The sequence below is a fragment of the Nothoprocta perdicaria genome, unplaced genomic scaffold, assembly GCF_003342845.1.
Source record: "Nothoprocta perdicaria isolate Ctin4 unplaced genomic scaffold, notPer1 scaffold_54, whole genome shotgun sequence".
NCBI classification, from domain to species: domain Eukaryota; kingdom Metazoa; phylum Chordata; class Aves; order Tinamiformes; family Tinamidae; genus Nothoprocta; species Nothoprocta perdicaria.
This window is the reverse complement of record NW_020455799.1, coordinates 2,546,828-2,566,420: the sequence shown is the minus strand read 5'-3', so window position 1 is coordinate 2,566,420 and position 19,593 is coordinate 2,546,828. Positions and strand designations below refer to the sequence as shown.

Here is a 19,593-nt window from a genome sequence, read left to right as displayed (position 1 = left end):
GGGACAGGGACGGGACAGGGACGGGACAGGGACGGAAAGAAGGAAAGAAAACCACCAACCACCACAAAAATCCTCAAAATACCTTAGGACAATCTAAGTGCTTTTTAGCATTCTATAAAGTGAATTAAGGGCAACAAAAGAGAAGAAACAAGAATCAAGTCACATCACGGATCAGTGCAGCTTACTCTTATTTCAAACAGGTTCACTCAAAATCTCATTTGAAGGAAAAAAATATTATATTAAAAAAATCTTCATTTTAATCTGAGGATTAATTTTTTTTTTTAAATCTCATCTTTTTCCTCTCTTTTCTCTCCTTCCCCCATTTCCCCCTCTCACTCAATAATGCTAACCTAAGAGCTTATTTTATTAGAATGGATAACTGTTACCTAGAAGACCTGATACTTTTTCCAAGAGCTTTGCTGGAAAGGATAAAAACAGATTTTACGGTAGTTACACGGCTATGCTTTCTGCCGACCCATTCCTGAACCCTGACTCAGTTAGGGAGGGAGTTATGCTCCCCAGAGATCAAATAGAAATATGCATAATCCATTGGATACTGTTTTTAAGCTGTGTGTGATATAATGATTGACAGTCCTTCACAACAATACATACCAGCAGCTCCTTTTTTTAAGCTTTTTTTTTTTTTGAGAGAGTTTCTGCGCATTAATTTCAAAGAAATTAATTTGAGTGAAAAACAATATATTCTTAACACGAGGGCAACAGTTGGGTTAAACCTATACTTTATCCAAACATGAGAACAAATGAAAGCATCCACCAAAAAGTGATGCTTATTCTTAAATGAACAAACACTGTTAAGACTGTATAGACAAGACTGAAAAAGGATTTTGATAACTGTTACACTTGTAAACAACAGAAAATCTCCATCTAATTAAACACTGACCAAATAATTTCCTTGGCTACTCCACTGTCTGATCTCTTTTTTTTCTTTCTTTTTGATTTTGATACTTTGTGTTTTGTTCTAAAATGGAATAAAACAAGTTCTGAAACTACAAAATGCTTTGTGAAGAAAAAAATAAATAAAATGAAACATTAATCCATGGACAGAGCTGTTGTTCCCAAAGGCAGGGGGACCTGCAGAGAAAGAAACATCAGGCACCACAGCTTGGCTGGGCCAGTCAGATGACCTATCAAGGAATGAAGAGATTCATCCCAGAAAAGGGCTCATTTCTGCACTGGGAGGGAAAGATCTCGCCTATCTAAGAACAGGCAAATGCATCACCAACATTGAGAGGGGGGGAAAAAAAACACACATATATATATATATATATATATATATACACATAAAATATATATATATATACACACACACACACAAATATATATAGGGAAGGGGAGCATGCTGCTACTAAAATCTACATGCGAAAAATCAAGTATGAAAACCACTCTCCAGTATTCTGCTTCTTTGTGCTATCTCTGCCTGCACATTCCTCTGCCTACTCTGCGCACACAGTGAAATTCTTTCCTCATTCTTTATCATCCTTGATAGCTCACAAAGATGAGCTTTTGTTTGCTTTTCATCTGCACTAGTTATTTCTCTGCTATCTTCCAGGTGTCACGGCTGCAAAGGGCCCTGTACCAACAAACATAAGACACTGCGAGATGATTAGATTTCCCAGCTGTGCTTACAGAAAGCCTCAGCCAGGACAGCAGGATGACAGGCAGCAATTCCCAGGCAATGGCTTTCAATCTGTGCTTTGCAAAAGCCTAGGAACATACAGACCATGCGTAAGGAGGCTGCAAAAGGTAAGAAAAGGTAGTTTATCTGCRCCAGGAAAGTTGCAGGAGAGATTTCTGAAAATACCTTGACATCTAAAAATGCAAAAAATAACAGAAAAAAAATCCCACAGAACTCTACAAAAAGAATAATAAATATAGAGGTTTTGTGTCTTTAAAAAGGTAAGATTGGGCTTCTTAAGCCTTTTCAGAAGTTTTGGTAATGAAGCCCTTCAGCTTTGGTTGTGAAATATTTCTGTTAAACTAAGGGAAGTTAAAAAAAAAAAAAAAAAACAAAAAAAACAAAAATCCTTGTTTTTACTAGTTACTCAGACCTGTAACTCAACTACTGTAGATTTCAGAATGTTAATAGCAAGAACCTACTCTATCAAGGGGATATTTGAAAGCCAATGGTCTCCTTTCCACTGTAATTATTCACAACATCAGGGAAATCTGGGCTACACTCAGATAAAAATTAACCTTCCTTGGCCCACTGACATCCCAACTCAAAAAGTTAACACCCAAGTTTYCCTAAGAAGAGAGAAATTTCTCCCACAAGCTCTCGAAGTGGGGATGAATGAGCAACAGCAAAAAAGAAAAAAAAACACCAAACCCAAGGGCCATTCTGTCCTCGGCTTCATGCAACCAGACTATGTTTGCCCAAGCTCCAGCTGCTGATCATATCAGGCSAGCTCTAAGAATAACACAATTCAGATGAACAGATTGCCCGAGCTAAAAACGTGTCAAATTATAAAGTGACAGATGGCCTTTGCCGAGCCGCTCGTACCTCTCGCAGTTCCAGCCTCTGCGCCACAGCCTCCAGGCACTCCTGGCCTGTGCTCTCCACGGAGAGCGTGCACTCGATCACATTGCTGTCCAGCAGACGGATCCGTGTCACAAAGCAGTTCTTGCTCAGGACGTTGTAGCGCCGGGTCCGTCGCAGTTTCAGCCCGAAAGGCATGGCTGTGGGTCTGGGAGGTCACCTCTTGGCCTTGCTCTTCGGAGACTATCAGCACGCCCCTCGACTTGCCTTGAAGGCTTCTTCACTAGGCAGTGCTCTCCTCCAGAGGTGGAGGTGGCTGTCCATTCCCGGGGCAAGCTCCAAGGGGTCCCTGCAAAACACATACAAATAAGTAGAGTGAAATGGGAAGGAAGGGGTTCCTAAAGACCTAAAGAGAGCTGAAAGGAAGAGTTACATTTAGATAAAACAAGCACCTCTGCACACACACAAGGCGCAAGATTGCGAGCAGCTTTGAGTATCTCCCAAAAGAAAAAGTTATACAACAGATCTTTCAAAATTCTGCTCTGGCGTTGGGTTTAAAGCATGAATTTAATTGCAAAGCCATCCTTTGAGAAGCTCAATACAAACAGCAGCTCTACAGGGCACACATCCAGAGGTGCTAACTCTCCCACCATTACTCCCACCACAGGGGTCTATAACATAATCTTGAAGTTAAGTTTTGGTGCCCTCAGGCTGGCTTTGAAAGCTAGCTTAAAAAGCTAAGAAATAGAGGCATTTAAAAGAGATGCGATTTGGGAAGAAGAAAGGCTGGCTGCAGTCAGCAGGAAATGCAGATGCTCAGCACCACAGAAAAATCAAACCCCGAGCATGCATGTGAAAGACCAGAAGCATCTGAGACTTTAGAGAGAAGTCTCCTCTGAGGCAGTTTCTGACACTTTGCTCACTTTTGCACTGCGCTTCACCCTTTTTGGCAGAACGAATAACTGAAAGAACAGCTGTCACAGATGAGAATAGAACCATGTGGGAAAATATATATATATATATATTCTAAATAGTGCATTCAATTACTACTCTTAAATTTTAAGAGGGATGCCTGCGAATTTTAAGCCAAAATACAGACAGCCAAATAAAGACATGTACACACACAGGCACAAATACATTTTAAGTTTAGTAACAGGTTCAGGCTAAACAAAAATAAAGCAACAGCACAATCATTCTAAAATGTGTTATTTTCCATGTACGGAGAAGAATTGAATTAAATTTAAAAAAATTGCTACCGAACCTTTCTGCTTTTTTTGTTTGCATGTTCTGGAAAAAGAGGTGGAGGAGGCACTGAGGTTGGCATTTGAAAACAGAAAGGGAATCTCTCTTAACCAACAATACTAGAAACAAAAACGAGCTCCTGTTTTCTTCCTGCTTCAGGAGGAGTAGTGGAAAGCCCTGCCAGCAGGGTATGCATCATTTAGCTGAATGTGACATTTCAAATAGATAGTACATTGCCCACATGTATCATTTGGCATAAAACTGCATGAATCAGTTATTTTCAGTTTTTTACTCAATATAGTTGCTATGGCAATTATTAGAAGCAACCCAATTGACTACTGTGATTATCACTGCACGGGAAACGTAACTACACACATTTGATAAAGTACATTTTTCCAAGCCAGTGTATCTTGGCATTTGTTAAGAGGTTAAAGCAGCACAGAGCATAAAACCCACACAAACAGAAAACCACAAGCAGCTCCTCAGTGGTGAGACATGCAGCCTGCTTGCTTTACCATAGCAGAGCCTGGAGAATTTGAGTGAAAAGGCACATCCCATTTGAGCAAAGTGCGAACAGAGCCATCCAATTAACTTCCGCATCCTCCTCTCCCATTCCTAACTTCTGTGGGAACAGACATAACAATATACAGGAGCGCATGCGAGCCCCTACACCTTGCATGGCTGTGACGTCGGAAGTCACCAAACCGAGAAGAATCCATCCTCACAGCACCCTGGCGGGGAGGGACACGTCGGCTGTGATTCACAGAAGAGGAATTGAGACAAACACCAACCAGCTTGTCCTAGATCACTCAGGAGAAGGGCAGCAGCTCCACGAACTGCAGCACATGCCAGGCTAGCTCTAACGCCCAGCCAAAAAGCATCTTTCCTACCAAGCTATCCCAAACACCAACACGAGGCTGAAAAGTGGGAAGAATGGAAGGAAGTTGCAAACAAGGAAGGGGGTGGAGGACTGTGTCTTATCAGGAGCTGTATTTTTATTCAGTCTCTGGGCTTTGCAGATTACTTTAAGCAGGAGGCATGCAGAGCTCTTGCTAGCCCATTTGATTTTAAAGAACCCTTATCTTCACCTTAGTGTTCGCTATACCCACTTCCCTACAGAAGATAAGCCGTCTCCTGCATAGCAATTGTATAGCTATAGCAGCCTAAAGATGAAATCAAGGTTAGCAAACAATTGCTACCAGCCTTGGTCACCAGGAAAAGTGAGCGACCTTCCTATGGCAGGATAAACTGTCCCAGCAAATTGCACGCAGACACGTGAATCCAGAATAAAATGCACCAGTTCCGCAATCACGGAAACATGGACACGAACTGCAAATCAATTACTCTGTGTTACATCAGCTGATTTCCCAAGCCAAACAAGGCCAGCATTTCCTCCACTTCTCAAGAAGCAGTTTCTCCCCACTTCTAGCAAGGGTGAACAGTCTGCACCATTTTCTAAAGGAGCAACCAAACAGATTAATGGATATCCTTTGTATAACAGCAGTTTCCAATACGTACCCCCGCTGGGGCGAACCAGGTCCCACCTCCAGAAGGAGTACCAGGAGAAAAGGCGACCACGGCCGAGCTCAGGGCAAGGCAGAGGCTCCCCAAGGGCAGGGGGCCCAGGTGAGGCTGGTCAGGGACTCATTGCATTTCAAACCTGCAACACCTTTCCCTCTTTTGAAGCATTCTGCGAACTATTCCCTCTGAAACACCTGGATGACAAACACTGCATGCCGACAGTAAGATCAAAATAGTTTTCCTGGACAGTGTCTATCTGAAACACAGTTTCTTCAGTGCAAAGATGAGGATGCACTCCGGTAAGATCCTTGCTGTGCTGATTCTCAGGAATGTTTAATATTCTTCTGTTTCAGCATTATCAAGAAATGGTTGAACAAGCCAATCCATTTACAGTCATAGACACGGGAATAAGATTTGCTACATTATGTTACTTACTTGGAAAAGTCATACAGGTGTAAAGCAATGACGTGGAGTGTTGGGAAAACCAAAGGCGGCAAGAGAGGATAAAGACTGAAAGTAAATTCGATGCGACATAAAACAAAACTCTCTCCCCTAATCTCTCTCCAACACCATTTGATTCTTTCACAACACTGTTCCACCTTGCAAAGAAGGAGGGAAAATCAGTGCACATCCTTGCAAGAATTGCTTCCGTGTATAGAAAGGGTTTCAGAGGCGATTCCCTTAGCATTTAGGCAACAGGATACTGTTGCTCACATCCACATACAAGTAGGAAAACATCTCACCACTTGAATAGTAGCATCTTCTAAGCATGATGCTGGAAACATTAAAGTACCTTCTAGCATTAAAGTACCTTCCATCTAGCCAAAGATGACACAACTGCAGCAATTTAGGAAATAAATAAAGATACTAGTCACTTGGAGCAGAACTGCTATAAATTAGCAACTGACCTTGTCTACTGATCAGTGCTCCACGATGAACTAGGTGAACACTTTACAATGTGACCTGTAACTCATTTTTTTTTTCTGATTTTGACATGTCTTTTGATGAGATTTGATTGACCTTTTCATAAAATATATAATGATATTATGTGTTTAAATTACCTGGTGCTGATGAAAATTTGGACTTTTTCAAAATGCTAGTTTTCCCCCTTTATAAGATATTACAGTGAAACAAGGTCAAAACACTAGAAAACCAAATGAGCAAATCCATAAATACATAAATATCTTACACCATTTCCAAACCTAAAAATAAGGGAAGCCAGAAACAGGAAAAACACTTCCTTTATTTTTCCAGGTCATTTTAGGCTTGTCTTTATTTATTTTAAAAAGAAAAATGATAGATGGAAAGGACAAATGGTTCTCTAGTAAGTATTTAAGGAGGAAGAGGTCATCTGCAGAAAATCCTTTGTGTGGTGAAGGGCACTGCTCCATCCACAGAGCATTCTCTTGCTTCCTTAAATGTATTTAAAGGCCAGGAGAGGAGAAAGGCTTATAAATAATTAACACTAGGACAACTTCCAGAACATTTCTAGGTATGCATTTTGCTCTTCTGTTACAGACTTCAAATATTTTCAAAGGAAGGGGGAAAAATGGCATCAGATATGAAATACATTTAAAACAGAATGCCTTCTCTTACTTCATTTGCTTTTGTACGTAATTTCTGCAACTCCAGGAAGAAAGCAATTACTGTCAAACTGCAGCCTGTATTTACCAACAGTGCCTGGAATCCTTCCCGCATTCCAAAAGTGCAGAAACAGCAGCACACCTAACAAAACTATGTAACCTTGGGCTGGGCAGGAGAGGGGAGTATTTGATCTCAGTTGCAAATGGTATGCAAGTCTGCAGTTTTAGGGAAGAATAAAAATAACAGAGCGTTTGGGCATGTAGTACAATGCATCTCCATGTAGCTGAATTTTAGGAACAGAGGTGAAAATACAAAGTCTCCCCCAATGAAACAGATAGTATTCTCTTGCTTATTTTCACGTGAGAGCTTCATCCAGTGTTTTTTAATGAAATTTCAGGCAGGTAGACATGACAAGTAGTGTTTCAGTACCTACTAGAGCCTAAACATTCAGTTATAGGTGGAATTCCTATAAAGTCTCGTAAATGGTCAGGAGTCAAATTCAATTGCAGATAAATAAAAGGGTTTAAAAACCTACAAATATAAGCCACCTACTGCAAAGCCACTGCTGTCAACAGGTTGTTTATACAGTCCCTGGCAAGACAGGGGCCTCGGTTTTGAGCATTTTAAGATTTAAGTGTTCTTCTACACTTCTTTTTTTTAAACAAAGAGTCCAATTACACTTTCATTTTATTTTTATAGCTAAAAGAATACCCTGTGTAAAACTTCCAAAGTCTCCAAGCATCTAGAGACCCATTCCTGTGTGGCTGAACAGATGCCCAGAACTCCCTAGGACATTCCAAGCAAAAGACGGCAGCTTCTGCTACCACTACTGGGCATCACCAGCACCAAAGTAACACAAGCACACAGTGGCCAAGGATCACAAATGTTCTCAGTTAGCATTTCTAGCTTTTCCAACTCCATCAGAACTCTCCCATCTGAGCTCAAGGAAAATTTCAACTTTCCTTCAAGTCCATCTCTGCTGTAACAGATGTTCTGTATCTAAGCTGTCGTGGACTTTCACTGTATCCTGTTTTGGTCAGATGCTGCTTTCAGGAGTCCCAATATAATGCCTAAAGATTCAGCTGAAACCAAGTGAATTTGCGATAGAAGAAAACAAGGACCAAATCCTTTTAAGGAATCTTTAATCAAATGCTGCCAGCATATGTATGCACTGATTTTGAAGTGCGTAGTTATTAGTAACCAATTCACAAAGGATGGACCTAATTCCTTAGGTATATCCAGACGTCAACTGATTTCCACTTTCTCCTCTGCCAAATCCCTTTTGGGTAAATATGCCTTTCTTGTGCATCCCCAGAACAGACCTCTGGAGTTCCAGGGTACAACTCTGGTAGACAGATCCCCAGTCTAAGTGTTGGGGGCAGGAGTACTGAGAATTTTTGTGGCTCTTGCCAAGTCAGTGTCATACAAATAGTCTCTGTCAAATTAATGATTTGAGTTTTCCAAATAGCAAACTAATGAGTTATCCTAAATTTTCACTTATTGCTCCACAATACCCCCAACAACCAAACATATCTTTCTACAGTAACTTTTGATGAAAGACTCTTCCCGAGTTTGTCTCAGCATTCCCATTAGGGATGCACAAAGTAACATACCTAAGTGACATGAGTTGCCACTGAAGACAGTTTCAAATCATTAGAATATCAGTAGAGAATTGACATTTTCACTCTTCATGCACACACTTTGCAGAACTTGGTCTCTTAGGCAACAAATAATTAAATAATATAGAAAAATAGCAACCCAGCTGTTTTCCTTCCTGAGTAGGTATGTCTGCCTCTCGGACCATGCCAGGAGCTTGGAGCAGCTCTGCAGGGCACAGCAGTTTAACCATTTACAGCCTTCTCACCTCGGCTGGGTCGTTGCAAAACCTCAAATTAGTCACAGCCAGGAACGATCCGTGCCTGGGCAGCACCTCTCCAAGGATGGCATGTTGTACATAAGGAAGGCTCCTCTCATAGCTTGCTTCTGCCAGGCATGGGAGGGAGGTCCTGCTCCATTATTTTTGCCCTCCTTCATTCCTGAGCGTGCGTCCACGGCTTGTCCGGTGCCAGCTCTGGGAATCTCCTGAGACCTCCTGCCTCGTGGGGAGTCACTTTACCTCCCTAACCTAGTAAAAGAATAGAGTCATTTTCGGCTTGGTTTAGTGAGTTAAAATAGCTCAGGGTTGAGTCCTGCATGAGTACCTGAGCTGGCACAGGGAAGAGAGCAGAGCTGCACAGCCCCAGAAAGGAAGGAGGAGGGCAAGGAGGGCAATTCTCCACTGACAGCCGTATCAGGCCAGCTGAGTAGCCTGGAGTGAAATCCCAGTCCAAGGAATGTTTATGGTCTCCACAGTCAGGGCAAAAACCTGGAATAGACTGCCATTTTCCCTAGCACAGCCAAGGTACATTTGAATAAAAGCTGCTTTCTTCTGAACTAGGAAATGCATTCAAAATGTCCTTTTTTTTTCCTTTTCCAAAATTATGTCATTTATTCTGGAACTGAATGTCTATGGAAAAGTTACTATTGCAAAATCTAACACTTAATGGATTATATTTTCTATAAGGAAAAAACACTCAGAGAAACAGAAACAAACCTGTGATTTCTGTATTTTGACATCCTGCTGCTCTTCCAAACCTGGTGCTTCCCCGTCATTCTCATCAAAAAGCTACCCTTCAGAAGGGGTACCATGTCTTATGTTCTAAACTTTTACTAATTTACTCTTAACAATTAGAGATCAGGAAACCTAACTGCTACTGGTAGAGTTAACCATTTAATTATTTTCTAATGGTCCAAAAATCTCTCCTAAGATTTTGACAGAATTCTTCAATATTTGTAAATATTTTACCCTAGTGATTACATTCAGGAGCAACACAGTGTCTGCACCATACTCTTCTTTTGCAGCTAGTTACCTTTGCGAAGGTTTTTCAGTTCCTTCAGGCTCACAAGAACTACGGTCATTATAAGAGATTACATTTCCTGCAAAATATTATTGATAGGCATGCAAAAACATTACAAAAATTGCAAAGGAGATACTTAATGAAAACCACAGAAAAACTTAAGTGTGTTTTCATTAGACTCTCATGTTACAAGGACGTGAGTAAAACCACAAATAAAAGTGTTAAACTCATGATAATGAGAACAGTAGAGCAATAATTCTGTTCTAATAGAAGCAATGAAACAGATATGAAGTTTAAAAGCAATCATACATGCTAGGGTGTTCACAGCAGTTATACATGCCCTAGAACTAACTGGTGCCAGTTTAATGATTTTAGGCAATGTAATAAAGAGTTAATTACAAGCATCAAAACAAAAAACTTCCAACATGACATATCCTGCTCTGATGAAGAGACAAAAAACACTCCCTTTAAAGATGTGGCTGCAGATTCCCTTTGATATGAGCATTTTGTTAAGGGGCTATAACAGCATTTCAAGACTAGATCACCTAGCAGCCCCACCACTCCTGAGGATGTGCGAGATCCTGCCTCAGTATTCCCGCTCTGCTCCGTTACACTCCAGCATTTCCAACTGCTGAACACATGTTCTTCATTTCTTGAACCTGGCACCTTACTCACTCCCCATCTTCTTCCTCACACCACTGCCTGGCTCCAAAGAAGGACAGAACATAGTCCTGTGTATTCCCTCAGCAAAGGTGTGATATTTCCGCTCCTGTCTTTCTTTTGCTTTCAATGGGGACTATACAAGTTAGTTTCTATAATTTATATGCTGGCAGAAGAAAATAAACAAATAAATAAATAAATCACATGCTTGTGAACCTCCTATTCTACTTTGTTCTCTTTAATATAAATTTAGGAAGGATTATAAAGTCTCTCAAATGAATGGGAACTGGGAAAACGTCGGTTATAAGCAAACGGAAAAACTTGGGTTATAATTGTGGGTTTCTATGCCACATCGAAATACTTTTAAAAAATGTAAAAGTTGAAAAGGCAGCTATATAATATCTTGAGGTCCCAACATACCAGATCTTTTGGTCCACAAGAAAAGGAGATCTTTCAAAAGCTGAAGGATTAAATGCATAACTGTGGAAGAGGGAGCAGATCAGCAAAACTCATGGCTTACAGAAAGATGTAAACACGGTGTTGTTTATCTGCAGCTTGACAGCACGAGTCAAGCTTTGTCCAGCTCCGTGATGTCAGGGCAAGGGTCTGCTTCCCAGGAGGGGCTTCACGGAGCCCGTCCAAGGGCTAGGAAAGGAACGGGAGCAATGCGAGGGGAGAGGAAAGAGCTGCAAAGGAGCCACAGGAGCCTGATCCGATCGGCTGGGGGAAGAGGGAAGAGAGGAAGACCACAGGGAAGCACGCGCCCGGCGCCTTCTAACCCACCATCGGGCACATTTAGTTATATAAGTAGATATTTGATGCCAGATCACAACGTGAACTTTTGAACTCGCACGGAAAGTTTGTCTCCACTACTCAACGCGTTAAAATGTCAATGCCACGAAACGCTGAAAAAACCCCTCCGACTTCTATCAAAGAAGGCTTAGATTGTGGACACATGCACGAAGATAGTAAATCTGTTATCTTTAGTGAATATAAGCCCTGGTGCAAACCACGCAGCCACAGTCTATGAATAACTGCATTTGTCTCAAGAGCAGAAGAGAAAAACATCTCCTACAACGCACAGAATAGCAGCCGGAAATGAGCTAATGGTGCTTTTCTCTCTGCATTAAAGGATTATTTTCCAGTGCCTGCTGTGTGGGCTTAAACACCCGCCTGAAACAGTCAAAATACTTAGAAGGAAGATTTATAGCTGAAATGAGGGATGGGGGAGCTTTCTTTGAAGCGAGTGACTGCTTTGACTGGCATCTCAGAATTAGGATGCTTCAAAAGAGCTTTCCGCAAGCGGCTTCCCATGATTTTCCTTCATCTCTGCTGTGTATCGCCCCGATAAACAATACTTGAAAACAATGGCATGGAAATGTAGGGCTGGATGGCACATCGGAACAGAGATATCCGGAGATACCGGATGCCATATTCATTCCAATACTTTTAAACAGAGAAAGTGCTATGCCTTGAGCACCACATAATCTATCCGAACCCTTCAGTGCTAATATACATATTCAAAGGCTTTCAAAGCCCTTTAAGAAAAAAATATAATGAATTTACTTCCATGGTGTTTCTGTAAGTGCTGCTGTCCCCATCTACAGAAGAAGCAGCTGTGTAGATTCTAAACCCATGCTGTTTCCTTGTACAAAAGAGCAATTTTCTCAATTATAGCTGATCTAAGGAATTTGTCCATTATAATACAGTTGCTTGTTTATTCATATAATTCATATATGATGAATCCATATTATTCATCATTAATCCCATTTAAGAGAAGAGTTTTCCACTGAGGCCTCTCAAAATATATCTGTAGGGTAAAATATGACTTACAGATCTATACACAAAACTTCTGAAATAAATTCTAAATATTTTGGCATAATATTCTTTGCTTAGTTTTAATATTCAATAAGGGCTTTACAGCGCTTACCTACAAGTGTCTTTGGGCTCCATTTGTACATGATGATTGCTTTAACTGGAGCCACACTTTACATAGCATGACTCCAGTAACGTTACATAGTTGCTGGATTTTAATGAGATTAAAGCTTAATTCTTTTTAACTGACGCTATTAACAAAAGTAGTTATTTTCGATCATTTGCAGGTTAAGGGGGGGAAAGTTTTGCAGAATTTTTTACTGGGTCATGGATGGAAAGAAATTCCACTTCAAAACAGGCAAATTTTACTCCTTGTGCAGTTTAATCCATCATTTTGTTGATATTCAAACATACGACTAAAGCAGCATTGGGCCAAAACTCACGCATAACTTTCTGTCTTTTCCTGTCTATCAAAATAAATTTTATATATTAACCTGGAGAGAGACAAGGTCTATCAAACTCAAGCTGCCTTGAGTTTTCCCTTTGAAGGAAGGGAGAATTAAATGACTAGCCAAATTTGCAATTTGCTACAACTGAAATTTGCGAGGGGATTCAGCTCACTTGCGACAGAGATAAAATATTCCTATTTTAGCCAGGATTCGGCCTAAAGCCCATGTGACGTCTCCGTGCACGGAGCGTTTATCATCTGCTCCTGTGGGAGGGAGACTGAAGGCAGCGGCGCAGAGCTTTGGTTCCCTCCGAGAGGGGACAGGATCACAGGGAAGAGTTTTCAGTGTCCCCGTGAGCGAAAGCCCAGCTCCGATCTGCCCTGGGCACTCCCCGGCGCTGCAGGCCGCAGCACAGCCGGTCCAAAAGCATTCTCAGGGCCTAAATATAACCCGGGCACTCACATAGCACAAATGGGAGAATCCTTCTGGAGGCACATCTTCCAAACAGCCTCCATTTGTAAGCAAGTCTAAAGTTCAAAGTCATGTACTAGCACGTCAAATTCAACATATCCTTGTAAGAATAATGAATTTATTGTTATTTTAGCCATGTATTTTTCTAAAGTTTCTAGAAGCAAGGAACCCATCTGGCTTTGTGTTTTCTTCATTGACAAACCACGAAGATAGGATGAAATACGGCCATATCGTTATATGACTGCACAACATCAGTGTTCATTGGCAACAATTCATCGCATGTCCTCAGATCAAGCTGCTGTTCAGTCTTTTTTCCCCCAAAGTTTGGAATGCAAACTTGCCAGAGTGAAACATAGCTGGCCTTTAATGACAGAGCTTGTGCCAAAAATAGTAGGAATTGATCAGAATCACTAAGCCTAGAATTCAACCAAAAGGACAAAGTATTTCCAATTGGAAAGAGATGATCACAAAATCTCCAAGCTTAGAACAACACAGTTGCATCAAGACAGACTGAGAAACAAAGAGGTGGATTTTGAAGAGAAAAACAAATCAGATTTTTTAAAGGAGAGGGAGAAAAAGACTGCAATGTCAAAAGAGAAAACCTGGAAGAGAGTCCAAGAGCTCTGCCTCTTACTTTGATCCTCCTACTCCATCAGGTGTTTTGATACAAGGAAAGGGTAAGTATTAATTTCCAACTAACATATTACTGGGACCACTAACCACTATGCCAAGAAAGCACAGAGAGCATCTGTTTGCTCCTCCTTTGAGCCATGCTATCCCATCTGACCAAGCAGCTTCTCTGAGACACAGCAGTAGCTGTTCAGTGCTGCTGGGAGAGGGAATCCAGCTGCAACATAAATAGCTGGCAGTGAATTAACGCTCTTCAGTGACAAGTATCCTGAGTTGTTACTGCAGCAAGTGCCCACTAGCGTGAGAGATGTGGTGCCCACACACCTGCCACTCATGACAGGTGAAGTTGCTGCTAACTCCAAACACTCAAGCAAACTGATTTATACAAGCAATTACAATCAGCAATAGGATGTATGCGCTGGCAAATACGCATGACCTGGCAGCCATAAATGCAGGAAAAAAAAAAAAACTCTTTTACTATGTTTTCCACAAACAAAATTAAAATAAATGTATTAATAGAGCCACCAGATCAAGTTCGTACAGTACAATCCTCCTTCAGGCCACTGCACTAGATGATTTTGCTGCTAGGAGAGCACCCTCATATCCCCATGAGATATGAAAGTACTTTGCTTTACAGGAGGACTCTTTTTAAAAATAAAGCAAGTATGCAGTTTGCAGAAGGGGAAAAAAGGCAAACCAAACAAAAACTCCACCTTGTTTGGCACAATGAGAGCAGCCAAAAATCATTACAAATGTAATAGTCAAGAATGCTACATAGATAAAACTAGGTGACATTACAGCTGTTTATATGACTATCCCTGGGATATAGAAAAGAACTGCCAGAGCTTTTGTAGAGCTACACGACAACATATATTGCTTTAGCATTTTACTGTGTACCATTAGCAGAGCTTAAAAGTAATTTTTAATTTCACTTTGAGATAAGATGGTTTATGTCCACAGGTCTTCCTTAGAAGTGTTATCCCATTTATAATTTTCAAGATGCTATTATTGTTTTCAGAAGTACAAATGTTAGTTTTAAAAGACAAGAGATTAATCTAAACAGACAAAGAAAGAGAACCCTGAAGAAGAAAAGCTTGGAAAAAATAAGCAAAAAAGAAGAAACCTAATAAAAATCTGAAAATAGGAAAGGGCAAAGAGCTTACTAAATCTTGTCTAATTTGTACAACTTTCAAAAACACTCTGAAGAAATAAAACAGTGGGTAGCATGAAATTCATATGACTCATATAATCTAGAAGATGAGATTCTTTTCCTTTGCCTGTTCAGACCTTTCCACTGCAGCCAGAACTCATCTATTTTATATGCAGAGACCTAGTAAAATTTTACTCCAAATCTTCTGGGTTTTTTTTTTCCCCTCCAAAGGAGAACACACACACACACACACACACACAAATGAGATTCATCTCAGTGCCGAAAAACAAATTTGAAAAGCCACTTCAACCCTAGTTTTTCTTTTAGCTCCTTCTGACCAACATAATGAACGAGTCATTACCCTCTCCAACAGCCAGGTTAATCCATTTGTCTGGGTTATTACCAGAAAGCCCAAGAAAGCAAGATGTGGCTCTGTGAAGATAACTTCACGTTAACATACTGCTCCTGTCAGCTCCCAAAGATTCACTTCTGTTCATCCCATGCCTCACCGTCGCAGCAGTGATATATTCGTGTACAGGTGTGAAAAAAATGGTATAGCTGTTTTAATAAGAACATTAACAAGGGAAAGTATTTCATTCTGGAATTTAAGAATGCCTGCTGCACCGTATGTCAAACAGCTGCCAGATTTCTCATTTTCTTCTATGGAACAGTTTTTATGCTTCTTAGGCACTCTAAAAAATAAAATGAATTGTGTTTTTGTTTCGCTTTTTAAGCTAAAAAAAGGCAATAATATATTACATAACTTCCTAGTATTACATTTTCAATAGTCATAGCTATCTGTGGGGTCTTAAGCAGGCTATAGGCAGGAGAAAAGACAGTCCAGGATCTTGAGAATAGAAGGGTGATACAGAGGCAGACACACCTGCAGCGAGGCATGGTCCACAAAGTTAAGAATCTCTTTCAATTGGAGAAATACGACAGGAATGAGAAAAATAAAAATAAAATAATTAAAAAAAAACCTCAAGCAGCATTAAAATTACGTGTCTTAGCAGCATCCCATATATAGTTAGCTGCCTTTCAAAGGGTGGTACCATGAATACTGCACAATGAAAACAGAGGCAGAGTTTGGCTATAGACACCAGCACAAAGCCACTTTTATAAGTATTGTTTTCCTTCTGTGGAACAAAGAGTAAAATATTCCATGTAACATTTTATTCTCCTGTAAATCAAGAACACGGCACGCAGACTTCCTGTAGTGGAATGTACTTTTCTTTTCCATACGCAATTTAAACTGCCAAGTTTAAACAGAGAAAAAAATATTATATGTATCCATGGATATCTATATTTAGAAAGACAAACAGTTCTCCTTCTGCAAGGGGAGTAAAAAAGATGGAAAGAAGCAAATAGTTATTACAAGCCTACAGAAAGGAACTGGAACAGTATATGATGTGCATAGAAAGGAGGTGGACTGAGCTGGACAAGTGCCCTTGTTGGAAAAAAGAGTTCTGTAAGTTCTGCACCTAAAATGGACTGACTGCAGTCAAGGTCATCATATCTCATTGCCATGAATATTTCTAAACTGGCCGTTCTGAAGTCCTATCTCATGCTTATAAGCATCAAGATTGGCTTTATTGAGCCCAGGAAAGGAACTTTAACATCCGCATTTAGTTTAGACATATTTTTCCCCCCAGTATTATTATGAGGCTTACAGAATTTGTTGATGAGTCTTAATAAACTCAGCTGAGAGATTTTCACATATAGAATCTGAAGCACAGAACAACTAAATAGCTTTATTGTGTGCAAAAACACCTTCATCAAATATCATTACCTTCATCAAATACATTGCAACAACAACAGAGATAAAATGCAGTATCTGATATACATTACAAATGCTGAATACTGACTGAAGAACAAAACAAAAAATCCAAAACTCAATTAAAACATGTTTCTTTTCTAAAAGAAAAAAAAAGAAGAAAAAAAGGAAAAAAAAAAAAAAGCACCTGGATAAAAACCTAGATGATTTAGAGCATTACAAGCAGCCAACAAACCTGCTTAAGCAAACAGCATTCCCAGACAAAAGAGCACATCCTATTGCCAGTTAAAATGGAAAACAAGTTTAATTCAAGTCCTCATAAAACTGCTAGAGGAGGAGAAAGCAGCAGCTATCTATACATCCATCACAAGAAGACATAAGTATTTCCACACTAAAACCTGTGGATAAACGGCCTGATCCCAGTAAAGGTAAGGATACACCTTTCTATCTTCAAAGCAGATGCTGGTGTGAATACACATTGCTAAAGTGCTTGCAGGCAGCATAAGGCAGGGCAGGCTCTGCTTTAGCAAGCCTGTGGCCATGAGTCCTACCTCCAAGCCTGCTGCCTGCCCGGGCATTCCTGTGGCCACCCGATAACCATCACGTTTCTTATTCATTCCATTTCCCTTATTTTCCAAGATCAGTTTTCAGTTGGATTTGCTCTCTGGTCCAGCTCACCATTACAGGAAAAAATCAGCATGGAGACAGGAATAACTGGACAGGAAAAGCAGGGTCATTTCTTCTGGCAGCACCACCAACTTACGTTGGCTTAAAGCACACATGAAACTGCAGGCTCAGTGAGTCCTTCTTGGAGAGGAGCACAACTATATTGCAAACAATTCAGTACTGTCCTTTCATCCCTACTGGTAGGGTTTTCTGAAATGAATAAATAGTGATGTTTCTTCTGTATGAAGCAGTAGCAGCAAACACCAAAGTAAAGCAGCTAAAAAAAGAAAATTTTTAAAAAGTACATATGTCATGGGTTCTGGAGCACAAGGCCAGAATATCAGAGCTGTAAAATTGGTGTCAAAACTAAGGCATGAAAAGGCTCTTTTGTTTACTTAAAAACATTCCTAAAGGTAGTAACAAATGCCTTTGTAAAGTTCCTAGTGTTCATTACCAGTAAATTTTGTTGACAAAATTCTGTCAACACAGTAAAGTTCCTCATAAGTATATTGAGCAGAATTACAGTCTAACGAGTAGCAGAACTAGTTTCAATCCTAGACAAGCTTTGTAACTCATGCATATCTTCAGGTGGTGTTATGGGTAGTCCAAGAATCTTATCCAGAAGGAGAAAAAAGAAACACAATCGGATTATCATGATCTGAAAATCATGACAGGCCTCACGACTCTCCAAGGATGGACACTGAGGACTCATTGTCTCAACTGCTACAACACTAAATCCCAAGCAAGAGGCATCTCCAGCCTCAAGTTCTCCAAATTATTGGTCAGAGATGTGCCTTCTGTTCAATGTGATTTGGAGATTAATTAGCTTTTGAACATGTCAATTTAAATTATTGGCTGGCTTAATCAATAAAAACGTCAAAGTATACTCAACTACATTTACCTGCATTACTCATCAATAACACTGAAATTTAAATAGGCAGCCTGAGGCCAAAGGAAAAAAGAAGTCTTACAAACACTCCTGGGGTAAAATGGACCCAAAGTCCTTAAAATCCCTGTAGCAGTGGCTCGAGCGAGGCTAAAGCAGCCACCACACCACTTAGGAGGCTGAACCCAGGTCAGGGACATGCGTTCAAACCCCAACAGCCCCAGTGGGTTGAAACAAGATCCTCCCTCTTTGATACAGCTCAGTAGTTTAGAGAGCGGAGGGGCCATATCCTATTAAAAATAACAGGAAATTGACCTTAGCAATAAATTTAAAGCTTTGGCTGCTGCAATTTCTTATCTTCGATGAGCAGTTTGTTAGTGTGCCAGAAACCATGCAACTTTTTTCTTTCTAAAACAAAACAAAACAAGCAATACAGGAGGGAGAAAAAAAAAAAAAAAGAACTCCAAAACTGGGTAGCAACTTGCATCAACTAGTCGCAGCCTTGGGAGACCTGGATCCCTAAGATCTTCTATGTGTCATGGCAGGATATCCTGTTATATTTTGATGGCTCGCTGCTGCCTCCGGGCAAAAACGTGTCACTGAGAAAGTTAAGTCAGAACACTAAACGTGACAAGTCCCAAGGAATCTAATCAGAGGGTATGGCACTGATGACAGAACTTGCATATTCTTTTCATGCAATTCCTTCACCCAAATGGTATCTCTGCCTCCTCTGACAGCATTTTTTTTCCTCTTTATCTACTAAAACAAATTAAGATCTAAGATGACAGCAACTTCTTCTCATAGTTTACTAACATTTAAAAGGGAGCACTCCAGCAGGGCCACCTCCATGCATCCCACCAGCTACTGCTGGGCTAGAGAAGAAGGGATGGGGAGCAGCTAAGGGAGAGCCCAGCCTCTTCCTTGCATGGAAGAAAACACATAAACCAAAGGATTTCATTAAACTGGCAGAGATTACACTGAGCTTCTTGCCAGCATAGCTGCGTCTATTATGGATATGACTCGTTTTCCCACTCCTAAAACACAGAGCTTTGCCAACAAAACTTTAAAGCTTAAAACCAATGGAGTGGGTGTGGGGCTCTGTTTGTTTTCAGTAGGCAGGAGCAAAGCTAACCATGGTCCGGTTTCCTGCCAATATGACCCACACAACACTTAGTGTCAATACTTTGTTTCTTATTCTAATTCAGTCATAAGAGCATTTCTGGAAGAAGAGTTTTCAGGCATGCAGCCCTGCTCTGAACCCTCCTCTTTCCACCCCAATCAAACCACGATACCAGCGCAGGCTGGAAAAATATCGCCAAGTGCTTCGATGTAAGGGACACACGGCTACTTT

The 19,593-nt window shown here is 40.5% G+C and overlaps 1 protein-coding gene across 1 annotated transcript in view; it reads right to left on the bottom strand.

Moving 5' to 3' along the window:
* The window catches only part of PTPN14 (protein tyrosine phosphatase, non-receptor type 14), a 102,150-nt gene that overhangs the window by 63,617 nt on the left and 18,940 nt on the right, over positions 1–19,593 (bottom strand). The window contains exon 2 of the mRNA XM_026048390.1: positions 2,522–2,846. Coding sequence (XP_025904175.1) covers positions 2,522–2,695 — 174 coding nt within the window. The 5' untranslated portion in view covers positions 2,696–2,846. The remainder of the gene's footprint in view (positions 1–2,521; positions 2,847–19,593) is intronic.